The sequence below is a fragment of the Periophthalmus magnuspinnatus genome, chromosome 2 (genome assembly GCF_009829125.3).
Source record: "Periophthalmus magnuspinnatus isolate fPerMag1 chromosome 2, fPerMag1.2.pri, whole genome shotgun sequence".
Classification (NCBI taxonomy): Eukaryota; Metazoa; Chordata; class Actinopteri; order Gobiiformes; family Gobiidae; genus Periophthalmus; species Periophthalmus magnuspinnatus.
Genome location: NC_047127.1, coordinates 14,314,248 through 14,336,687, shown reverse-complemented (window position 1 = coordinate 14,336,687; position 22,440 = coordinate 14,314,248). Strand labels below are relative to the sequence as shown.

General features: G+C 40.0%; 2 protein-coding genes across 2 annotated transcripts in view; one reads left to right on the top strand and one right to left on the bottom strand.

Moving 5' to 3' along the window:
* Positions 1 to 244: 244 nt before the first annotated feature.
* ndfip2 (Nedd4 family interacting protein 2) overlaps positions 245 to 22,440 on the bottom strand; it is a 70,318-nt gene continuing 48,122 nt past the window's right edge. Inside the window, exon 8 of the mRNA XM_055226438.1 lies at positions 245 to 254. The gene's annotated coding sequence lies outside the window, so the exon portion shown is untranslated. The remainder of the gene's footprint in view (positions 255 to 22,440) is intronic.
* On the top strand, positions 12,444 to 15,884 carry spry2 (sprouty RTK signaling antagonist 2). Its single transcript, XM_033981187.2, has 2 exons — positions 12,444 to 13,031; positions 14,304 to 15,884. Exon 2 carries the CDS (start codon positions 14,352 to 14,354, stop codon positions 15,258 to 15,260), a length of 909 nt encoding a protein of 302 aa, XP_033837078.1. The 5' UTR covers positions 12,444 to 13,031; positions 14,304 to 14,351; the 3' UTR covers positions 15,261 to 15,884.

Genomic DNA, 22,440 nt, shown 5'->3' with positions numbered 1-22,440 from the left:
AAGTAAAGGTACTCTTAAAATCTCGCCGTCACCTGCCCTCACCTGTCTGTACTTTTGCGCTCTTCCGTGTGTATTGTGTCCAAACAGACGGTCCACTCCCCCGTCCCTCCGTAAACCTTCTCCTCCTGTTTTTCTCCGCTGCCAGTGGAATAAGCGCTCAGTAATTCTGGTCTTCACCTCTACTCTGATAAAGGTTATCTCTGCAATTTAGTGCAGGGATATCACATTATGGAGAGACTTATGAGGCGGAAATCAAATTCAGCTCACAGTCAAGACAGAGAGAGAGAGGAAAGAGAGACAAGGGAGAAGAGAGAGAGAGGAAAGAGAGACAAGAGAGAGGAGAGAGAGAGGAAAGAGAGACAAGGGAGAAGAGAGAGAGAGGAAAGAGAGACAAGAGAGAGTAGAGAGAGGGGGAAAGAGAGAGGAGAGAGAGAGGAAAGAGAGACAAGAGAGAAGAGAGAGAGGAAAGAGAGACAAGAGAGAGAGAGGAAAGAGATACAAGAGAGAAGAGAGAGAGGAAAGAGATACAAAAGAGAAGAGAGAGAGGAAAGAGATACAAGAGAGAAGAGAGAGAGGAAAGAGATACAAGAGAGAAGAGAGAGAGGAAAGAGAGACAAGAGAGAGAGAGGAAAGATAGACAAGAGAGAGGAGAGAGAGAGGAAAGAGAGACAAGAGAGAAGAGAGAGAGAGAGAGAGAGAGAGGAAAGAGAGACAAGAGAGAAGAGAGAGAGAGAGAGGAAAGAGAGACAAGAGAGAAGAGAGAGAGAGAGGAAAGAGAGACAAGAGAGAAGAGAGAGAGACAAGAGAGAAGAGAGAGAGGAAAGAGAGAGGAGAGAGAGGAAAGAGATACAAGAGAGAAGAGAGAGAGGAAAGAGATACAAGAGCGAAGAGAGAGAGGAAAGAGAGAGGAGAGAGAGGAAAGAGATACAAGAGAGAAGAGAGAGAGGAAAGAGATACAAGAGAGAAGAGAGAGAGGAAAGAGAGACAAGAGAGAGAAGAGAGAGAGAGGAAAGAGAGACAAGAGAGAGAAGAAAGAGAGACAAGAGAGATAAGAGAGAGAGGAAAGAGACAAGAGAGAGGAGAGAGAGAGAGGAAAGAGAGACACGAGAGAGAAGAGAGAGAGAGAGGAGAGAGAGAGGAAAGAGAGACACGAGAGAGAAGAGAGAGACAAAAGAGAAGAGAGGGGGGAGAGAGAGGAGAGAGAGAGACAAGAGAGAGAGAGAGGAAAGAGCGACAAGAGGGAGAAGAGAGAAAGAGAGAGGGGGGAAATGGAGAGGAGAGAGAGACAAAAGAGAAGAGAGAGGAAAGAGAGACACGAGAAAGGAGAGAGAGAGAGACAAGAGAGAGAAGAGGGGGGAAGAGAGGAGGAGAGAGAGAAGAGAGAGAGGAAAGAGAGACAAGAGAGAAGAGAGTGAGGAAAGACAGAAGAGAGGAGAGAGACAAGAGAGAGAAGAGAGAGAGTGAGGAAAGCCAGAGAAGAGAGAGAGGTGAGAGAAAGAGGGGAGAGAGGAAAGAGAGAGGTGAGAGTGTGAGAGAGAGAAAGACGAGAGAGAGACACAAGAGAGAGTGTGTGGGAGAAAGAGGAGAGAGGTGAGAGAGAGAGGTGGGAGGAGAGAAAGAAAAGAGAGAGGAAATAGAAGTGAGAGAGGAAAGAGAAAGAAGAGAATGTGACAGAAAGAGGTGAGATAGGAGAGAGAGGAAAGAGGGAAGAGAGAGAATGTGTGAAGGAGAGAGAAGAGAGAGTGAGAGAGAGAGAAAGATAGAAGGGAGAGAGAGAGAGTGTGTGTGTGTGCGTGCGTGTGGAAGAGAGAAGAGAGTGAAAGAGGGGGGTGAGTGTGAGAGAGTGTGTGTGTTCCTTATGTTTTGTTTTTAAGTCTGTCTGTAAATCTTTATTTTCATAACTGCTTTGTATTTTTGTAAAATATATGTTTTTTCCCCATATTGATTTAGATTTCTTTTATTTTTTTATATTTTTGTTGTAATTGTTCTCTTGGGAAGTACAGCCGTGTCAACATAGCAGACTAGTAAAACTTTTAAAAATAGGTGTAACTTTGGCCAGTGTCATAACAGTACAATGCTAATATGTGCAGCGTTGCTAGCTCCTTCACAATCCATTGTTTATTTCACACAGAATACTACCAAAGTCATTTTTATTCTTTTCAATGCTTTCTCTCTCGTGTGAAGTTGCATCCTCCATCTTTACACTTTTGTTTGTGATGAAAAAAACAGGAAGTAACACAAAACAAGCAGACTATATCTCCAGGCGTGTAGATATCACACCTTTAACGGTTTAGCACATGCATTGGTGCTGATTTATAGTCACAGTTTACTTCCTGGAGAGAAACAACATATGCTAGAGTAAATAAAGGATGCCAAAAAGGGTTGCCTTGACGACGGGAGTATATTCACAAAATCCGAATAAACATATCAGCACTTACTTTTACGAATGGAGATTTTATATTGGTTTGTCTAGAATGTTACACTATTTACAGTTTACATATACCATGTTTTACGTCAATCAGGATTACCAAAATTATTTTTATTTGCTAAATGCCAGAATAATGAGAGAAGGGTTTTTTTAGGGAATTTGCCATGACTTTCTTCAAATTCAGATGTTTTATTGCCTTTAAACTGTATGACTTGGGTCAGATGTTGTGGATATCCTTCCACAGACGTCTCACATTCCTCCTGACAGAACTGGTGTAACTGAGCCAAGTTTGGGGCCGTTTTGTTCACACGGGCCTTTTCAGGTCTTCCCATACATTTTCAATAGGATTGAGATCAGAGCTTTGTGATGGCCACTCTAAAATATTGACTTTGTTATCCTTAAGCCACTTTGTAACCAGTTTGATAGTATGCTTCAGGTCATTGTTCATTTGGAAGACTCATTTATGCCCAAGCTTTAACTTTCTGATAGCATCTATTTTGTGAAATGCACCAGTCCCTCCTGCAGCAAAACAACCCCACAACATGATGCTGCCACCCCTGTATTTCACAGTTGAGATGATGTTTTCAGGCTTACAGGCGTCCTCCTTTTTCCTCCAAATGTAATAATGCTCATTATGGCAGTTCCATTTTTGTTTCCAAAAATTGTGTGTGCATTTGCAAACTTCTTTGCTTTTGTTCTTGGCTTGATCTGCACATTTCTTACCAAAGCACGTTCTCTGGGGCACAAAACTTGTCTCCTTCCTGAGTGCTCTGATGGCTGGACATTCCCATGGTGTTTAAACTTGTGTATAATTGTTTGAACAGATGAGCGTGACACTTTCAGGCATCTGGAACTTGCATCAAGGATGAACCAGACTTATGCCAGTCTCTTTCTGATATCTTGGCTGATTTCTTTTGACATTCTCATGATGTTACATAAAGAAGCAGTGTGTTTCAGGTGTGGCTTTAAATACATCCACAGGTATGACTCAACTCAAATGGTGTCAGTAAACCAATCAGAGACATGCCATCATCATGTGGGTTTTACCAGATTGTTTAATTGCATAATAATAGTAACAGTACATGTGTAAGATTAGATTAATTAACTAATCTCTCTCTCATTATTCTGGCATTTAGTAAATAGAAATAATTTTGTTAATCATAATTGACCTAAAACAGGAAAGGTTTAGTCTGATTCCATGTCAGACAGTGAGAGAAAAAAAAACTATGTGTCTTTTTTATAGTGTAAGTAAACTTCTGGTTTCAAGTGTGTCTTGAATTTGTTCAATAATTAAAAAAAACAAAAAAACTTGGAAAGACATGCATCATGTTCCATGAGCCATCTCGCCTTTCTACTGATCTGACTTGTAGCTTGTCCCTGTGGCGTCACCTGCTTGACTGATAAATTTAATGCCATATTGGGGATCATTCCAGGCAAAGCTGTAATGTCCTCTGGGAGATGAGCAGATGGTGGATTCTGACATTTTATGTCGACATAAACATCATTGGTAGAGCGGTCAGATCCACTGATACACTGATTCCAGCTCCCGCAGACAAATGCTGTTGTGTTGTCCTTGGGCAAGACACTTAACCCATGTTACTTGTCTGTGAGGTGTATCAATCATAAACTGTATAAAGAAGTGGACTAAGTGAGTGTCCTTGGAGAAAGAATGCACCTGATTTGTCTGTTATTAATGTTCATAGCTTGAGTTACGGACAAAATAACAAAATAAATAATAAATAAATAATATCAAGATCATGTAGAGCGGGTTAATACAAACATTTTAAGACCAAAATGACAAGGCTTACTCCAGCTGTTACAGGGAGGGGACACAGTTTTTCAATAGAAAGTGAATTGGAGCCAGAATCGATGGAGCTAGAAACGCGCCCGTGATCACTTCCTGTCTGGATCGCGGCGGCTAGCACGTTAGCTATGTCCGTTTATATATACAGTCTATGGTATGAATGTGTGAATGGGTTGGTGGTTCCTTGATGTAAAGCACTTTGAGTTCCTTGAAGGTTTTATCATTTGCTACTACTGTTACTGAATACTTGCAGTACTTTCAGGCAGTATGAAACGTCTACCATATTTTCTTTTCTTTGTGACACATTGAGGACACATAACTGTAGCTTTTCCGGGGACATTGGACAGCACACGGTGAGGTAAAAGCAGCAGAAGGTCTAGGCTAAATCTGTGCTATCGCCTTATGTTGGTAAAGAGAATTAGGCCGTGTCATTTTAGGGAGGAATTAGCACACACCTGGCAACAAAAATGAGAACATGGTTTTGGTCCATGGATTTAGAAAAAAGGTGAAGGGGAGAGGTCAAAAAGATTCTACACAGGAGGTAATCTGAGAGGAGGGGCGCCACGTGCAGTTTAAAATCACTAAGGTAACGTTAAAACACTGCCCATGGTTCAGAGAAATGCAGAGTTTCCATCACATGAACTTTTATTCTACTCAAATTACTATATAAAGAGTATTTTTACTGCTAATGAGTACTACCTTAATTGCTACTACTTCTTTTACTACTGTTCTACAACTCCTGAAGCTATCATGACAACTGCAATCACGAAATGAATACTGACGTAAAAAGTCATAGGAGAAGTAGTAGTTGTTGTTTTAGTAGTTGTAGAAGTAGTAGTAGTAGTGGTGGTAGTAATAGCAGTAGTAGAAGTAGTAGTAGTCATAGTAATAGTAATAGTAGTAGTAGTAGTAGTAGTGGTGGTAGTAGTAGTAGTAGTAGAGGTAGTAGTAGTAATAGTAATAGTAAAAGTAGTAGTAGTAGTGGTAATGGTAGTAGAAGAAGTAGTAGTAGTAGTAGTAGTAGTAGTAGTAGTAGTAGTAGTAGTGGTAGTAATAGTAATAGTAGTAGTAGTAGTAGTAGTAGTGGTAGTAGTAGTAGTAGTAGTAGAGGTAGTAGTAGTAATAGTAATAGTAAAAGTAGTAGTAGTAGTGGTGGCAGTAGTAGTAAAAGTAATAATAGTAGTAGTAGTAACAGTAGTAGTAACAGTAGTAGTAGTAGTAGTAGTAGTAGTAGTAGTAGTAGTAGTAGTAGTAGTAGTAGTAGTAGTAGTACTAGTAGTAGTTACTGGCTGAGTATGTAGCATAACAAATAGAGTTTTGAAAACATACACATTGTACAGTGGTACATTGAGTTGTAGTAGCAGTACTTTTGACTCGCCCTCGTATGTGCTGTGGAAAAGTGAAATTTGGAGGTGGATGCTTGTAAATAAAACAACAACATACAGGGCATTAGCTTACCCACCGGATCCATCCTGCATTGATTGTCCAGTCACCCTTGACCTCTGATCTTTGAACCGTAGCTGCTGTTTCTGCTGTTGGAACCACGGCTCATTAAACTCTATGGCAGCCTGCAGGGGTCAATCCAAGGAGGACATAAATAATCAGACTAAACACATAAAGCAGAATAACAGGAAGGAAAAGGAGAATGCAGGTCAGTCATGTGTTTGGGCAGCCAATAGTAGTAGTAGTATTAGTAGTAGCGGCAACAGCAGAAGTAATTGGTGGTAGTATAAGTAGTAGTTGTACATTCAAATTACTTGGTCACTTACTATAGTAATCATGGGTCTATGTACATTTTGCAATACTAACACCACTACTAATACAGCAACAATAATGGGAAATACTACTATTACTATTATTATTAAAAATATAAATTATCCACCAATACCAGAAATATATTTGTATACAATGTATTACTAGTATTATTACTTACTACAACTGCTGATGCTGCTACTGCTACTACGACTACTACTACTAGTTCTACTACTACCACTACTGGTACCACTACTACTGCTACTGCTACTACTACTATTACTACTTCTACTGCTACAGCTACTATTACTACTGGTACTACTTCTACTACTACCTCAACTACTACTTCTACTACTACTATTACTACTCATCCTACTGTCACTCCTGTTCCTCTACAGAGCTCAAACAATAGCATTCCTCTCCTCCATGTACTTGAGAGTAGTACTACTGTTCCTGTACAGAGCTCATACAGTACTCCTCTCCTCCATGTACTTGATGTACTTGAGATACGCCTGGCTGTCGTACCTCTGACTCTACACCCGCCGTTTGCTCTCGTCTGTTTGACAGTCCAGACACACTCTGCGTCCCAAAGCAGCAGGGGTCGGCCATGTTTCATTTCAATTTCCCCTCCCTTTATGTGCAGGGCAGTCGGACGGCCACCGCGGGGGCGCCACTCACTCCTCGGGTATTCTGCGAGAAGAAAGGAAAAGAAATGGAGTTGTTAAATCGAGGTGATACATTGTAGGTAATGGTATATTTGCTGAGAAGTGAGAGAAGGCATTTATCAGCTATGAAAGAGGAGTGAGTCAAAGGGAGTGGGTTTTGTGGCCTGTGTGGTCTACAAAACTGAAGAGAGACACAATTCAGGTAGATGCAAAAGAGATCAAAATATATGTAATTAAAGCTGCACTGTGGAACTTTTTTTTTGCTATCTGCTTGTATCCTGCTAGCATGATATTGTTTATAGCAGAGTCTGTATAAAGAACCGGACTAAGTGAGCGTGACGTCACCCACAGCGTTTGCCTCCGTCAAATTAAGCTCGTCGATACTAGCTAGCAGTTATAGCGGTTAATCTGGAGCTACGTAGCACAATTGGAATTTCGGTCGCGAGTATCATAGCAACCAAAGAGCCAATCTGGAGCGAGGCTGTTGAAGGTAATGCCACTTTCTGCTCGCACTGCCGATTTTGCACAGAGCAGGCGCTTAGCAACGCTGTCAATCAAACCTGTTGCTAACGCTAGCGGGAGTGATTTCGGGGAAAGAAACCACCCAATTTGTTTCTTATTAATGTTCGTATCTCGATTTACAAACACAATAGCAAAATAAAAACACCAGGATCATGTAAAGTTAACAAGAACAAAGAGGGGCCACAGTTTTTCAATATAAAGTGAATTGGAGCCAGCGTAGTCGAACGCGCGCTCAGGATCAGCTATTTGGAACGTGACAGCTAGCAGGTTAGCTAAGTCCATTTATATATACAGTCTATGGTTTATACCTTACGCTTCTCCACAGATTTGACTTGTAACTTGGCTTGTCGGCGACTCCTGCTTATCTCCATAGTGATAGAAAGGTTTAACACTGTATTGTGGAAAAATCAATGAAAAACAATGACATCTCCATGGCGACAAGCAGGTGGCGGACCCTTGACCATAAAAATTACACATAATGTTTTTTACGAATAAATGAAACAATATATAATTCCTTCCACTACACCCTAAAAAGCCTATATAATACTCTTCTACTCTTAATATAACGTAATACTGCACTATTGATAGATTCATTTCTGGTGGAGGCAGGACGACAGCGCCACCTGCAGTCCGACTTCTTCAGGACAATAGGTGTGTGAGAGTGAAAAGGCCCCCTCGTCCCGGTTTAACACATCATACTTCATTTAAAGGCACATACCATCCATATACTAGAAATTTGTGTTACTATTACAACAACAACTACATATTTTACTATTACTACTTCACCGATCCTTAGTACTACAATGTAAATACTACAGTTTCAACTTATCGCACTATTACAACATCTGTCACTTATTTCGGGATGTCAAAACTTCAATACTTCATATTACTACTGCTACTATTACTACTGTTACTACTGTTACCTCAAACCCAAGTCAAATAGTTAAAAAAACAGTGGTATATGAAGTACTCTGTGGAGTTACTTAAGTAAAAGTACAGATACAGAGGCAGATGTACCCAAGTAAAAGTAAAAGTATCACATGAAAAAATCTACTTAAGTAAATGTATTTAAGTATCAGTTTTTAAAAATGTACTTTAAGAGTAAAAAGTAAAGGTATTTCACACCAATGTTGTTAATTTGTGTATTTATATTTGTTTGCTCAAATGCAAATCTTAAACTCGAAAACTTTAGTCAGGATGTTACTACAAATATGGTAAAAATAACCCCTCAAATCATATAAAAGTACTCTTTACTTTTCTGTCCTGTTCAAAATGCAGTGGAGTATAAAGTACAGATACTGCTCTTAAATATAGAGAAGTAAAAGTAAAACAGTATCCACTTAAGTAAAGTACAGATACCTAAAAATTCTACTCAAGTACAGTACTTTACTACATACTTACCTTCCACCACAGGTTAAACCTCCTCTACCTGTATGTGTCTGTATTGTGTGTCTATATTGTGAGTCTGTATTGTGAGTGTGTGTCTATATTGTGAGTCTGGGTCTGTATTGTGTGTATGTGTCTGTATTGTGTGTCTGTGTCTGTATTGTGTGTCTGTGTCTGTATTGTGTGTCTGTGTCTGTATTGTGTGTCTGTGTCTGTATTGTGAGTCTGTGTCTGTATTGTGTGTCTGTGTCTGTATTGTGTGTCTGTGTCTGTATTGTGAGTCTGTGTCTGTATTGTGTGTCTGTGTCTGTATTGTGAGTCTGTGTCTGTATTGTGTGTCTGTGTCTGTATTGTGAGTCTGTGTCTGTATTGTGTGTCTGTGTCTGTATTGTGAGTCTGTGTCTGTATTGTGTGTCTGTGTCTGTATTGTGAGTCTGTATTGTGTGTCTGTATTGTGTGTCTGTGTCTGTATTGTGTGTCTGTGTCTGTATTATGAGTCTGTGTCTGTATTGTGAGTCTGAGCACGCAGTTTTTTAATGAATAAAATAGTGTTATATTGTTTAAGGACTCAGGACGCGGGGGAGGCCTCCTGACCTGGATCCTGCTCATTCACAAAAACACATCCAGAGTTAATTAAAATGACCTGCTCCTGTAGCGGCGTCGACACAGCTTCACCAGGACCAGAGGTGTGCAGCCTCTAACACAGCCACACTGCCTCATTTCAGACCAAATGAGAGTCACACAGAGACATATGTTTTTTACAAGTAACATTTTGTATTTATGGATTTTGTGGATTTATGTGAAGGGTTTTTAGAAGGTCTGGAGGTTTTGAGCAAATTATATGTGATTTCCTGCATTCTTGTGCCTGTGTAATATCTCATCTAAAATAAACACACACAAAAATAAAAATAAAAATACAAAATACAAAATCAAAAATATAAATAAATAACAGTTGGGTTTTTTTTAATAGTAAAATAAGACAATAAATAAAAATTGTACAAAATAATTATAAATAAATAAAGTGGTAATAAATAAATACATAAATAAATAAAAATAATTTCTATAAAATTAATACTATTTGGTATGCCACAAACACTATCAAATACAAATATAATACATAAAGTATACCCAAAACATTTTTCCTAAACTTTTTTTCTCTCAATTAAAGTCCAAAGAGCACTGGAGGTTTTAAAGAGCCGAATGTGGCTCTTTAGAGAGTGGTTGCGGACCTCTGGCCTAGCCTATAAGAACAGAGCACAGTAGTGATGTTTATTTTTCTTAAGCATGTTTTTTGTATTTTGTTGCGTAATATTTCTTTGTAGAAGTAGTACTTTGACTTGAGTAATCCTGCCTCACCTGCTTGAAGCACATACGTTACACTTTGACTGCAGTGTCCACTTTAGTCCACCAGATGGCGCCAGATCACAGGTGTATGACGCAGTTCTACTGTGTGCAGACAGTAAAACAGCTTTACTTTTATCTTTAAAAGCTTCACCACATGATAAAGACTTGTAAGGGACCTATTTTGAAAAAGAGTTTTTATATATTTTAGAATAGCAAGTTTGAAAATTGCAAATAAATGTCAAAAATAGCCAAATTATAATATGCACAATCTGGTTAAGTTTCCCGAAATGTACAAATAGGTTTGGAGCATTTTTGTGTGTATTTTTGTTACTTATAAAGCAGTCTAATTGTCTGAAGTTTTTGTTGTTGTTTTTTTTTTACCTATTTACTAAGAAACTTTTTTCCCCAATAATTTCTCCTTCTTGAAATATTAGTAGTACCATATGACCAGTTGTGGATCAAGTACTCAGTTGTGTTACTTAAGTTAAAGTACAGATACAAAAGTACAGACTCAAGTAAAAGTAAAAGTATCAGATGAAAAAATATACTTGAGTAAAAGTATTTAAGTACCTGTTTAAACAAGTACTTTAAGAGTAAATGCACAAGTATTTTGCATAAGTGTTACTGGTAAATGTGGTGATATTGATAAAAAAAAAAAAAAAAAAGTTTTACATATTTTGGTCACAGTAACAATTTATGATTTTTTATTTATTTATATATATATTTTTTAATAATTTGTTTTTTGTTTTTTTTTTAAATATATACATTTTGTGCATTTATTTTTGTTTACTCAAAGTCAAAGCTTGAACTTAAAAACTTTACTCAGGATGTTACCACGAACACGGTAAAAATAACCCCTCAAATCATATGAAAAGTACTTTTTACTTTTGAGTCCAGCTCAAAAGCAGAAAATAGACACCTGTTCTTAAATGTAGTGAAGTAAAAGTAAAAGTATCCACTGTAAAATGCACTTAAATAAAGCACAGATATCTAAAAATCCCACTTAAGTCCAGCACTTTACTACTTTTACTGTTACTTTTCACTGCTGCATATGACATGATAGGATAAAGTTTAAAATACCAGTAGCAGCATTAAAACACTTTATAGAAATACTACACCATTTTGTATTAATATTCAACAATAATCCTTTGCAGTACCTCTACTTCAGTATTACTTTGTCCCATAACAGTACATTTGAGTTTTACACACACTTACACACAATAGAAGAGATAGTGCTCTCCCCAGAGGAAGCTTGGTTGTAAAACACTGTTGTAAAAGTAGTTTACGGTGACCTCATTGGCCCCATAAATAACTTCAGGCTTGTGTCATAGAACTGGAAACTGTCGCCTCATGTGAAGACAATTACCCAGGCTGCCATGGTGTTTTACAGAGCTGCTCTCTCTATGTAAACAAAGCATTTTATCAAACAAACTGCGCTTCATTCTTATCGTGCGTTTCATTCATGGGTTTTCGGAGTCGTGGTAACTTTTTCCCATTCAAAATACTCACCCTAGTAATAGTATTTATTGTTAACTGCTACGGCACCTGTTTTAGAAGTGTGCAGTTTTGTTATTGACGTAAAAGTACAGATACAGGTGTAGAAAGGTGTACTTTAAGAGTAAAGAGCAAAAAGTAAAAGTATTTCGTGCAGAAGTTTGAGGTTTTATAGGTTGTAAATGTGGTGATTTAAAACCTTATATAGTGGATGAAATACGCAGTTTTGTTTCTCAAGTTAAAGTACAGATACAGGGGCAAGAACGAAGTACTTAAAAAGTAAATAGTAGAAGTATTTCGTGCAGGTTTTGAGGTTTTATGAGGCTTTAAATGTGGTGATTTAAAGCCTTATATAGTGGAAGAAGTACAGAGTTTTGGTACTTAAGTAAAAGTACAGATACAAAGGCAAGAAAGAAGTACTTAAAGAGTAAAAAGTAAAGTATTTCGTGCAGGTTTTGAGGTTTTATAAGGCTTTAAATCTGGTGATTTAAAGCCTTATAGTGGAAGAAGTATGCAGTGTTGTTACTCAAGTAAAAGTATGGATACAGGGGCAAGATAGAAGTACTTCAAAAGTAAAAAGTAAACGTACTTCGTACAGGTTTTGAGGTTTTATGAGGCTTTAAATTTGGTGATTTTTATAAAGATTTGTGCTGAGTTTTGTGCAACAGAAACAACTGAATGAGCAGGTCTCAAACAGAACTAAAACAAAATACTTTCACTTTTCAGTCTTGTTCAGAAATGTAGTGGAGTAGAAAGTACAGATACTGCTCTGAAATGTAGTAAAAGTAAAAAGTATCCACTTAAATTCACACTTTTACTACTTTAACTGTACTTTACTTGATCCTCTCTCTTCATTTTAGATATCTTCATGATAAACCGGTGTTACTTCATAAAAAAAACATGTTACATAAGGTGTCTGGCATTCCCTTTAACAACAGCAATTTCGATTAAAGCATTTTAGCCTGAATAAAAGCTCTGCTCCTTTAACTGCGCCTCGCCTCTGGATTCCTCCGCGTTATAATTGATCAGGCTGGTGCGCGCGTTGTGAATGGACGCTCTCGTGTAACCAATGGGCTGAATGCTCGTGTGTGCGCGTGTGTGCGTGTGTGCGAGTGTGTGTGCGAGTGTGTGTGAGTGTGTGTGAGTGTGTGTGAGTGCACCGGATGCGAGATATCCGCTGTAACAACAAGCGCTCTGTTCCCCCTGCCGCCCTGACGCCATTTACGCAGCCCAAATCCCGACCTCCCTCTCCGGAAAGAAGAAAAAAAACACACACACGAGCGCACACACACGAGAAAAGTACTTGCAACTTTTGTGCGCAGCGCGGATAAACTTGGAAATCCTTCTACGTGTTCTTTGTCAGCTGCGTTTTCAACTTCTTGGACGCCAATCTCGTGCGTAATCGTTGATGGTAGCTTTGGTTTTCGCCTCGTGCGCTTTCTCCTTCTTCTTCTACTATTACTTCTTCTCACGCAAAGGATTAAACGTTGGAGTCTTTGGATGAAAACGCTGCAGAACTGATTTGCCAAATGGATTCTAACACACGGCTTCCCTGATTGACTTCCAGGAGTCAAAACGTGGTGACCAAAGTGGATTATTTTCACGTGAAAGGGAGGACAACGTGTCGAAAAGTACGGTAAGTGTACGCATTCAGCCCAACACTGAGTCTGTTTGTTGTTTTTTACACTGGATAAACTAGACGTCGCATGCGTAAAAGTGCTTAAAGAAGAAAATCTGTGCAAACTGTGCTTTACTTTTGGGGGTTTAGTCTTGCTTGTGCTCCCCAGTGTTTCCTGGAGGCCTAGGTACCATGATATGTTAAAGAAGTGAGACCAAAAGACAACTTGTACACCTTTTACGCACAACTTCTATGCATCCAAACCTCATTATTAACAGTAATGTACAAGCATGCATTTATTTCTTGGTACATTTACAGTTCAGACTTGTGTTGTGCCTTGGTTGCATGGATTTGGAGTCCCTCTTTGCACATAAAAGCATATGTAGGACCTGAGGTTTTCTGCACACTAAGGAACACCCTAAACCCTCCCTATCTGCTTGGAGACATACCATGCCCCACCTCGCTGTTTAAACGTGCCAAAGAGCTCATAAATCCTGCACATCCACACACAACCTGGTGCTGCACTGTCCCCCAGCCCCTGAATGCATCACCACTTACTCCCAACATGGAGCCCCCTGAAAGCACCACTCTCTCTCTCCACATAGGCCTTTTCTGTTTCACCCTGTCAGTCATCTTCCTTTGTGCCCCAGCTAAAGTGTGTTGGAATGGGGGGCGGCTGTTGCGGGCCATTTGTCATGCGGTGCACAAAGGCCCTTCCTGTATTGTCATTGAAAGGGGGATAGTGGGGATCGCACCCCCAACCCGCCGAGATGCCATTTGAAAGCTAATTAGCCTGAGGAAGCAAAGCCCAGGCCACTGCTGACAGTTCTCTGTAATGTGCCCACTCACTGCCACATATGACAGTCAGATACCTCAGTGTAGTGTAACTGATGATGTGTGTTTAATTAGTCTGAATGACATGTTTGATTTATTACTTGCTCTTAAGTTCACTTCTTGGGCTAAAATTAACCTTTGAACATGAGCAAACACGCTTCCAAGTATTGAAATATTGATTTAAAAGTGTACAAGTCTTGCTTATTTTAAATGTGCAAATAGTGTATCCTGCAAAACAAGAGCCAAACACTGGGGTGTCATTGAAATTCTAATAACCAGTGACTAATTAAGTGAGTACTTTTATCATGAGTCTGAGTGGACCTCATTTGAGTCCGGTGTGTCTGTACTTCCTGCTCCGCTCCTGTGTTGGATGATACTGTGGTCCGTTATGATTTGCATGGATGATTTGCATGTTACCTGTTCACTGTATAAAATGTATAAACTGTGTGTTTGCAGGACTTCAGATGTGTCCCATGCCAGCCACAGAGGCCCTTCACTCCCAACATGGATCCCAGCAGAGTGAGCGAGAGAGATGGGGGAGGAGGCCCCTCTGCAGGCCCCTCTCCAGGGGAGTCGTCTGTGAGCGAGGCGCGTGACCCAGGGAGAGCACCACCTCTCCCCCCTGACACCCGGGACACCTCAGAGCAGGGCTCCAGCAGCAGACAGCAGCCAGTGCTGTCTCTGGACCAGATCAGAGTGACACGCAGCAGTAATGAGTACACCGATGGACCCACCGCACCCGCGCCCCGGCCAGGGGAGAGTGCAGAGGAGAGGCATCATAACCTGCGTAACCTCCAGTCCGCTCACTCCTCCAGCTCAGAGGACCTCCACAGCCCCAGGAGCAGCGGGAGCAGTCCGTCCTCAGGACAGAGGCTGCTGGGACAGTCCGGAGGCTCCGAGATAATCCGTGTGCAGCCCAAACGCCCGGAGCAGAGCCCAGAGGAGCTGAAGCCTCTGACAGAGATCAGGACAGTGCAGGTTGTCCCAGACAGGGGCAACAGCACTCTGCACAAACCCTGGGACAGGTGTGAGGAGTGCGGGCGATGCCGCTGCTCCGAGTGTGTGCGCCCGCGGGTGCTGCCGTCCTGTTGGTTGTGTGGACGCAGGTGTGTGTGCTCTGTCCAGAGCGTGGTGGAGTATGGCACATGTGTGTGCTGTGTCAAAGGCCTGTTCTATCACTGCTCCAGCGATGACGAGGACACGTGCGCAGACAAACCATTCTCGTGCTCTCAGCCTCACTGCTGTGTGCGCTGGAGCGCTGTGTCCCTGCTGGCTCTGCTCTTCCCCTGTCTGCTGTGCTACCTGCCGGCTCGCACCTGTGTCAGCATCTGTCAGAGCTGCTACGACAGGGCCCGCCGCCCCGGCTGCCGCTGCAAAGACTCTCACCTTGGTGCACAGGACATGCCCACGTAGACCTTAAATCTAGAGCTAAGCTAATATGTGTGTTCACCTGAACGCCTCACACAGGGCTGACCCTGCTATGGTGCTTTCACTGACCAGAGCAGCACTGGTGAAATAAGCGCTCCATGTTCTACTGTTTTATCCTGAAACACTTTGTTAACCAAGTGCCACACGTGTGTGTGACGTCCCACACGTTTAATCTATAACAGGGGCCTGTTACTAACCGTACATGCAGAGGCTGTGCACATTAGTCTGACAGAGGTTTTATTTTTGTACATATAATTCATATAATACTTCGACTGTGAACCTTACTGCCACACAGAGGCACCTTGAGAAATCCATGTCTATTTGAATCAAAGTTTATTCTTACGATGTTTTACATTCACTGAATGTATCAATCATTATGTAAGTTACAAACAGCCCTTTGACTTGTAAATTGTACAGCAACCTTTTATGAAATTTTATTTTCTAATTCCAAGATTGCTTAGTGTAAAGTAAAAAGTCTATATTTATTTGAAGGTTTATTATTTTATAATGAAGATATTTATTTTGAGAAAGCCTTGTTTGTGTAGTGGCTGCAGATGGAGACTTAGAGGACCAATATATTAACGTTTGAAATTAAACCCTAAAGTCTGACTGTGCCCCTGTGTGTTGTGCTTTTGTCTCCGCGGTAACCACTTCCTCTCTCATTGTTCACATCTCTGCCTTTTTAATTGAGCCTCAGCACGGCATCTCCTGTAGCCTGTCATCAAGTGTGCAATCTCTCTCTGTCCCGGCAACATTCAAGATGGCTCCAGTGTGTTTACAAAGCACAAACAAGGAAGCTTTACTGTGCAGCGGGCCCTGCAGCCAAAACATCTGGCTCTGCTCAAGTGTGGAGGAATGCCTTGGTGCGCACATCTGTTTGTGAGCAGCCCAAAATGCTTTCCTCTCCCACAGGAACAATTTTGGTTTCATCTATTACTTTGTGTATCATTTAAAACCCACCTACTTCCTGTATTCCTCTTTATGCAACCCACCTATTAGTCTGGTTTTATACTCTGCCGTGTTATTTTTCTATTTCTTCAAAGCGAGCTTGAGAAATTCCTGCGTTTTGAATGTCCCGGAGGCGAAACATAAGCTCTTGACACTTGTTGACAGAATACGGACGTGTTTGCGGCACGGTATGCATTCAACCGCCATGATTGACAAGCAGAGGCCCAACCTGCTCACACTTGTGTTATAACCCGCCCCTCTCCCCCTCGGCCTATACCCCCCCCCCCCTCAGCTTTATATAATTATCTATTTTCACTCTGAAGAAGTCTAGGCAAAGGTGAGTTTTTGTTTTTTTTTGTTTTGGTTTTTTTTTAGTTGGGAACAAATCAAAACAAGAAATATGTTGAAACCCTCTCTATATATTGAGTTGTGTTCTTTTGCGATATTGAATTTGGTACAAAGAACTTCTAAAAACGTGCTTTTTGCTTTTTCCATTGACCTATAAATTGACTCTTAAGCAATTACCTTTTAAAAATGTGGTTCAAATTTTCCAAAAAATATAGTTCATTTTGCATATTTTATTTCAAATTATAGCGATGCACCGATCCTGCTTTAATGCCGATATTTTTTGTCGTATTTCCCGATACTCGATATCAAGCGATACTAGTGCAGAGACTGTGTTTAAATGAAATGGATCATATTTTCAAATGACTTATGGCAAAATTGATCCAGACGTCAGCTCTGTAGAAATCAGTTCAATATGAGATTTTCTGGGCCTACACTGATCACGAATCACATCGTCTTATTACAGAAATTTATAGACCAGAAGCATAGATTGTGTATATAAATGGACATAGCTAACCTGCTAGTCGCCGCATTTCAAATAGGAAGTGAGCATGGACGCGCTTCCAGCTCCAGGAGACAAATCAGGCGCCTTCTTTTCCCAAGGTTGCTCCCGCTAGCCTTAGCAACAGGTTTGATTGACAGCGTTGCTAAGCACCCACCCCCGCCAAACCACTGCTGTGCGCGGGAAAAGCCGTTACCTTCAACAGCCTCGCTCCAGATTGGCTCTCTGGTTGCTTCCTAATAACTGCTAGCATCAATTAGCTTCATTTGACTGGAGCTGGGACGCTGTGGATGACGTCACACTCACTTTGTCCACTTCTTTACACAGTCTATGAACAGAAGGGGATATCGGCTGAATCGATATCACAGAACCGATATGTCCGATCCAGTAGCATATCGGTGCATCTGTATTAAAAAACATTTAAAAAATTCCCTCCATTCCAATACCGCTTTCGCCCATTCAGCAAAAGTCCCTAAGACAATTCCAAAAGCTAATTATTTTTATGATGTTAGAGGATCTGCTAATCGGTGCACATCTGAATCTGAAACAGCTTTTTTTATCAACTACAATTAACAATCGTAATTAGTTCATTATGTCGATCGCCTTAAGCTAAACAACATCTCCAAACTTTCACAGCGTCGTATATTTGCTAACAGCCAAAATCCCGTCCGTCCAAACTTCATTTTCTTGTTTATCTTCGCGCTCGTAGGCTTAGTTCTGCGTCCTTTGTGTCCCGCGTGAATGAATTCGGATAGAGCCTGGCCCATATGCTCTCGTTGGGACAGGGGAAAGGGGGCGGGGGGGGGGGGGGTTGTTAGGAAGAGGCAGCGCGAAGGGTTAAAAGCATCACTTTAAATGACAAAGCCCTAACAGTTTAGCCTTGCATTGAGCCCGGCATGCATTCATCCTGTCGTGAATGGGACGGGGGGCTTATTTTGGCCCTACCTGCGCCTACTTGGTATTCCCATAGACGAGAGGGGAGAGGGGGTGGTGGTGGGGGGGGGTCTGATATTCGGGACAAGAGCCTTCCTTTTGGCCCGGGGAGGAACTATATTTGTGGATGGAGCGCTTGGCAGGAGGAGCGGTGTTAGGTAATCGTACTTGAGCGGACTACAGAATACAAAGTGAACCAGCAGGCCTAGTGAGGTGGCTATGTTTGTATATATTTTATGTCCTATCGAGTTTGAATGAAAAGTACTACAATAAAAGTACTAATTATGTAGTAAAGATGCCGTACCTGATGTTAAAAATATACCAAACTCGACAAACTGGTTCATTTTAAACAGTTTGCAGTGGTCCAAAGTTATTCTTTACTTACCTTAAGTGTTCAGAGATGAGTTTATAAGTATGTTTATATACAACTAGCACGCTAACTATGCACTTCCTGGATATACAGTACCCAGCTGACTTATTTTGACCTCATTTGTACTGGCCACAGACGGTGCTGTGGACAAGTCAAATTTTGCTCAAATACATGGAAAAAATCTGTACTGTCCCTTTAAATGATGTGTACTTCATGCTACTATTCTTGAAATAACTACACTACTACTACTTATACTACTACTTAAAACTAATGCCTATCCGAAGGTTTTGGCGTGATGACAAACTAGCATATAGTTGCCAAACATGTCTTTAGAATGGTCAAAAGTCCTGAAAATGGTGTCCAAACAGGAATCTTAAACCCATGAATACACAATACTGCTACTACTACTTCTATACTGACCATCTTGTCAAATGTTTTTAAAATACTTGCAACTTCACCATATCAACAGTGGAAGTACTTTTTCGAAATGGGATTACTCAGTCTTATTTTTTGTATTTTAACTTTTCTTGTTCCGCACCTGGTTGTCACCATGGTTACCAGGAATATTCCACAATATGACATTAAACATATATATATATCTCCGTGCAGACAGACAGGTGACGCCGCAAGACTGAGTTACAAGTAAGATCTGTGGAAAAACGACCTGTTAGAATCTTTTCTTTTTTTTTTCTTTCAGTAAAAACACATTCAGTGATGGATGAAGTGCATTTTGTTACTTAAGTAAAAGTACTGATACAAGGCAAAAAAATACTAAAGTAAAAGTATCACATGGAAAAAATCTCTTTAAGTAAATGTATTAAAGTACCTGTTTAAAAATGTACTTAAAGACTAAAAAGTAAAAGTACTTTGCGCAGATTTTGAGGTTAAAAAAAAAAAAATGCTTCAAATGTAGTGGTTTTGATAAAGAGTTGTGCAGAATTTTGTTCAGTAGAATTAGTAGTATTTTTTGCTCAAACTACAAACATGTTAAAAATAAATCTTCAGACTTTTCAGCAGGTCTCAAACAATAATAAAAAATACTTTTACTTTTCAGTCCAGTTCAAAAATGTAGTAGTGTAGAAAGTACAGATACTTTCACTTAAATTAAGTAAAGTAAAAGTAAAAAGAATCCATATCTACTGAAGTAAAGTACAGATACTTTCAATTAAATTTAGTAAAGTAAAAGTAAAAAGTATCTGTATCTACTGAAGTAAAGTACAGATACTTTCACTTAAATTTAGTAAAGTAAAAGTAAAAAGTATCCGTAGCTACTGAAGTAAAGTACATATACTTTCACTTAAATTTAGTAAAGTAAAAGTAAAAAGTATCCGTATCTATTGAAGTAAAGTACTGATACTACTTTTACTATACTACTTTAACTTTTACTTCATCACGTTCCACCATTGAACACATGTAACTGAATAAACGCAAGATCGATCAGTTGAGCGCCAGACAGTCCTTTAAAAAAGCTCCACAATGCAGCTTTAAAATTCACACCCCTGCATAAAATTCACACAGTTGTATGTTTTTTGTTCATCGTTGTCAAGTCAGCGTTCCTTTGCGGCCTGTGACTTCCTGTGTGCACCGGACTATCGCTTTTCTTGTAAAACCAAACCACATGTGTCTCCATTACCAACATTACACTGAACACTTTACACCTGTGACACCGGCGCAGTATCATTAGAAAAATCGATTTTTAGCAGCAGCTGGGTTCACATTGGTTCCAAACTTCACCACGGTTTACCGCTAACTGGTTTTCAAAGAAGCCAAATATCTTTTTTTGAATTTTCCGAGGTGGGCGGCTGTAGCGAGTATCGAGGTTAAGGCTCCGTTCGCTCCCCCTCTTCTTCTGCTGTGGTTGAACTTTCCATTGGTGTTAACACTGTCAGAGAGACACTTTCACAGCGAAATCTACACAGGAAGATGCTATAAAAATGTGCAATAAGTCGACCGAGTACATAACAACATTTTGGCTCGTTTGTAGTTTCAGTACTGATTTGAAATGACAATATTTTTATTCTTTTCAGCGCATTGGAAACAATTTATAATAACAACAGCTAATTAGCGTTAATAAAGCAATGAACATATAGTTTCGAAGATTCAGGCTTAACAACTACCACAGACTGTATAAAGAAGTGGACTAAGCGAGTGTGACGTCCCCCTTAGCATGTAACAAGCGATCAATCAAACCTGTTGCTAACGCTATCAGGAGTGACTTCGGAGAAAGAAGGCATTTGATTCGTCTGTTATTAATGTTCATATCTTGATTCACAGACACAATAACGAAATAAAAATATACAGGATCATGTAAAACGGAGAGAGGAGCCACAGTTTTTCAATGTAAAGTGAATTGGAGCCAGAATCGATGGAGATGGATGCTTACTTCCTATTTGGAATGTGGTGGCTAGCAGGTTAGCTATGTCCATTTATAGATGCAGTCTATTATAACTACTCAGTTAATACTTTAACCCTAACTTGTCTGTGTAATCCAACATTTGTCCTTTTGCTAACCCTGCCTCCTAACACTAACCCCTTAATGAAGCAGTTATTAAGTCTGAATTATTGTTAAGAAACTATTAATTAGCTGATTGTTCATCATTAATTTAAGAGTTATGTCCTTTTTATGTAACTCTTTTCCACCTTCAAGTCACTCAAAGGACTTTACATCAAGAAAACACTCACACATTCACACACACATTCATACACCAGTGACTGTAGACACTGGGGGTTAGGTGGGTTGAGTGTCTTGCTCAAAGACACAACGACAGAATTCATCTGTGGGAGATGGAATCAAAAAATGAAGTCTGTTTTTGAAGTGAATGTACACATAGTAAAAGTGTAGTAGTAGTAGAAGAGGTAGTAAGAGCGGTAGTATTTTTAGTACAAAATGTAGTGGTATAGTAAAAGTTCTTGTAGTAGTAGTAGTAGGCTAGTTGTAGTTGTAATAATAGGCTTAGTAGTAGCAGTAGTAATAATGATAATAATACATAAATGGGACACATTTCCAGTTAAAGTCACTTTACAATTTCGTGCATTATTTATTCACTCCATACTAGGTAAGTAGTAGTAGTAGTAGTAGTAATAGTAATAGGAGTAGAAGAGGTAGCAATAGTAGCAGAATATGTAGCAGAAAAGTAGAAATAGTAGCCCTAGTAGTATTAGTAGTAGTAGTAGTGGTAGTATTAGTAGTAGTAATAGTAGTGGTAGTAGTAGTAATAGTAGTATTAGTAATAGTAGTATTAGTAATAGTAGTAATAGTAATAGGCCTGGTATGAGTAGAAGAGGTAGCAATAGTAGCAGTAGCATAATATGTAGCAGAAAGGTACATATAGCAGTAGTAGTAGTAGTAGTAGTTTTACCTTTTACATATTTTTAAGTAGGAGTTTCTTGTATTTATGAAGTGTCAGCCTGCAGCTCTAATAGCATCACTTAAACCCACAATCCAACACAGGAAGCAGTCTATCCTTTACTCTCAAACAGACGCTTTACACAGAGCAGTAGATTTGAGCTGCTGGCGTCGCCGTGGCTACAAGGCTCTCTCCAGCTTAGCTTCCAATTGTTAGCGCTAAGGGCCTAAAGCTCCGATGCATATCCCCAAAGCCAACCCCGGCGGGCGCGTTTTAAAAAGGGGGGAATTAGTGCGGTCTGACGCGTCTCTATACCGGCACTGGCGATTATGTGTGTGTTTTGGGAGTAGACTCTGAATGAAACTGCATTACTTAAAGTTTAGCGCCGCGTATACAATGGGGTAAACGTTATTTCACAAAAGAAACTAGGTCAAGATCATTTGCGGAAAGGGCTGTACTTGATACTTGATTTCTACATTGTGCTATCATGTAACAGTTAGTGGGAGTGTCATGTTGCGCGCAGATATGTTACTTTGTGTCTGTTTTACGTAAAGATTTACTGTATACGGCGGAGTTTAACTGTCACGTTGCAGATGTTTTGACCGTTTTCGTGGTTAATATCTCTGTAATTACCGGTAAAGGTTTAGCATCTCTTTTGTCAGCTCTAATGAATGAAAGTGGAACTGTTTGTTTTCTTTTCTCACAGCAGCTTGAAAAACT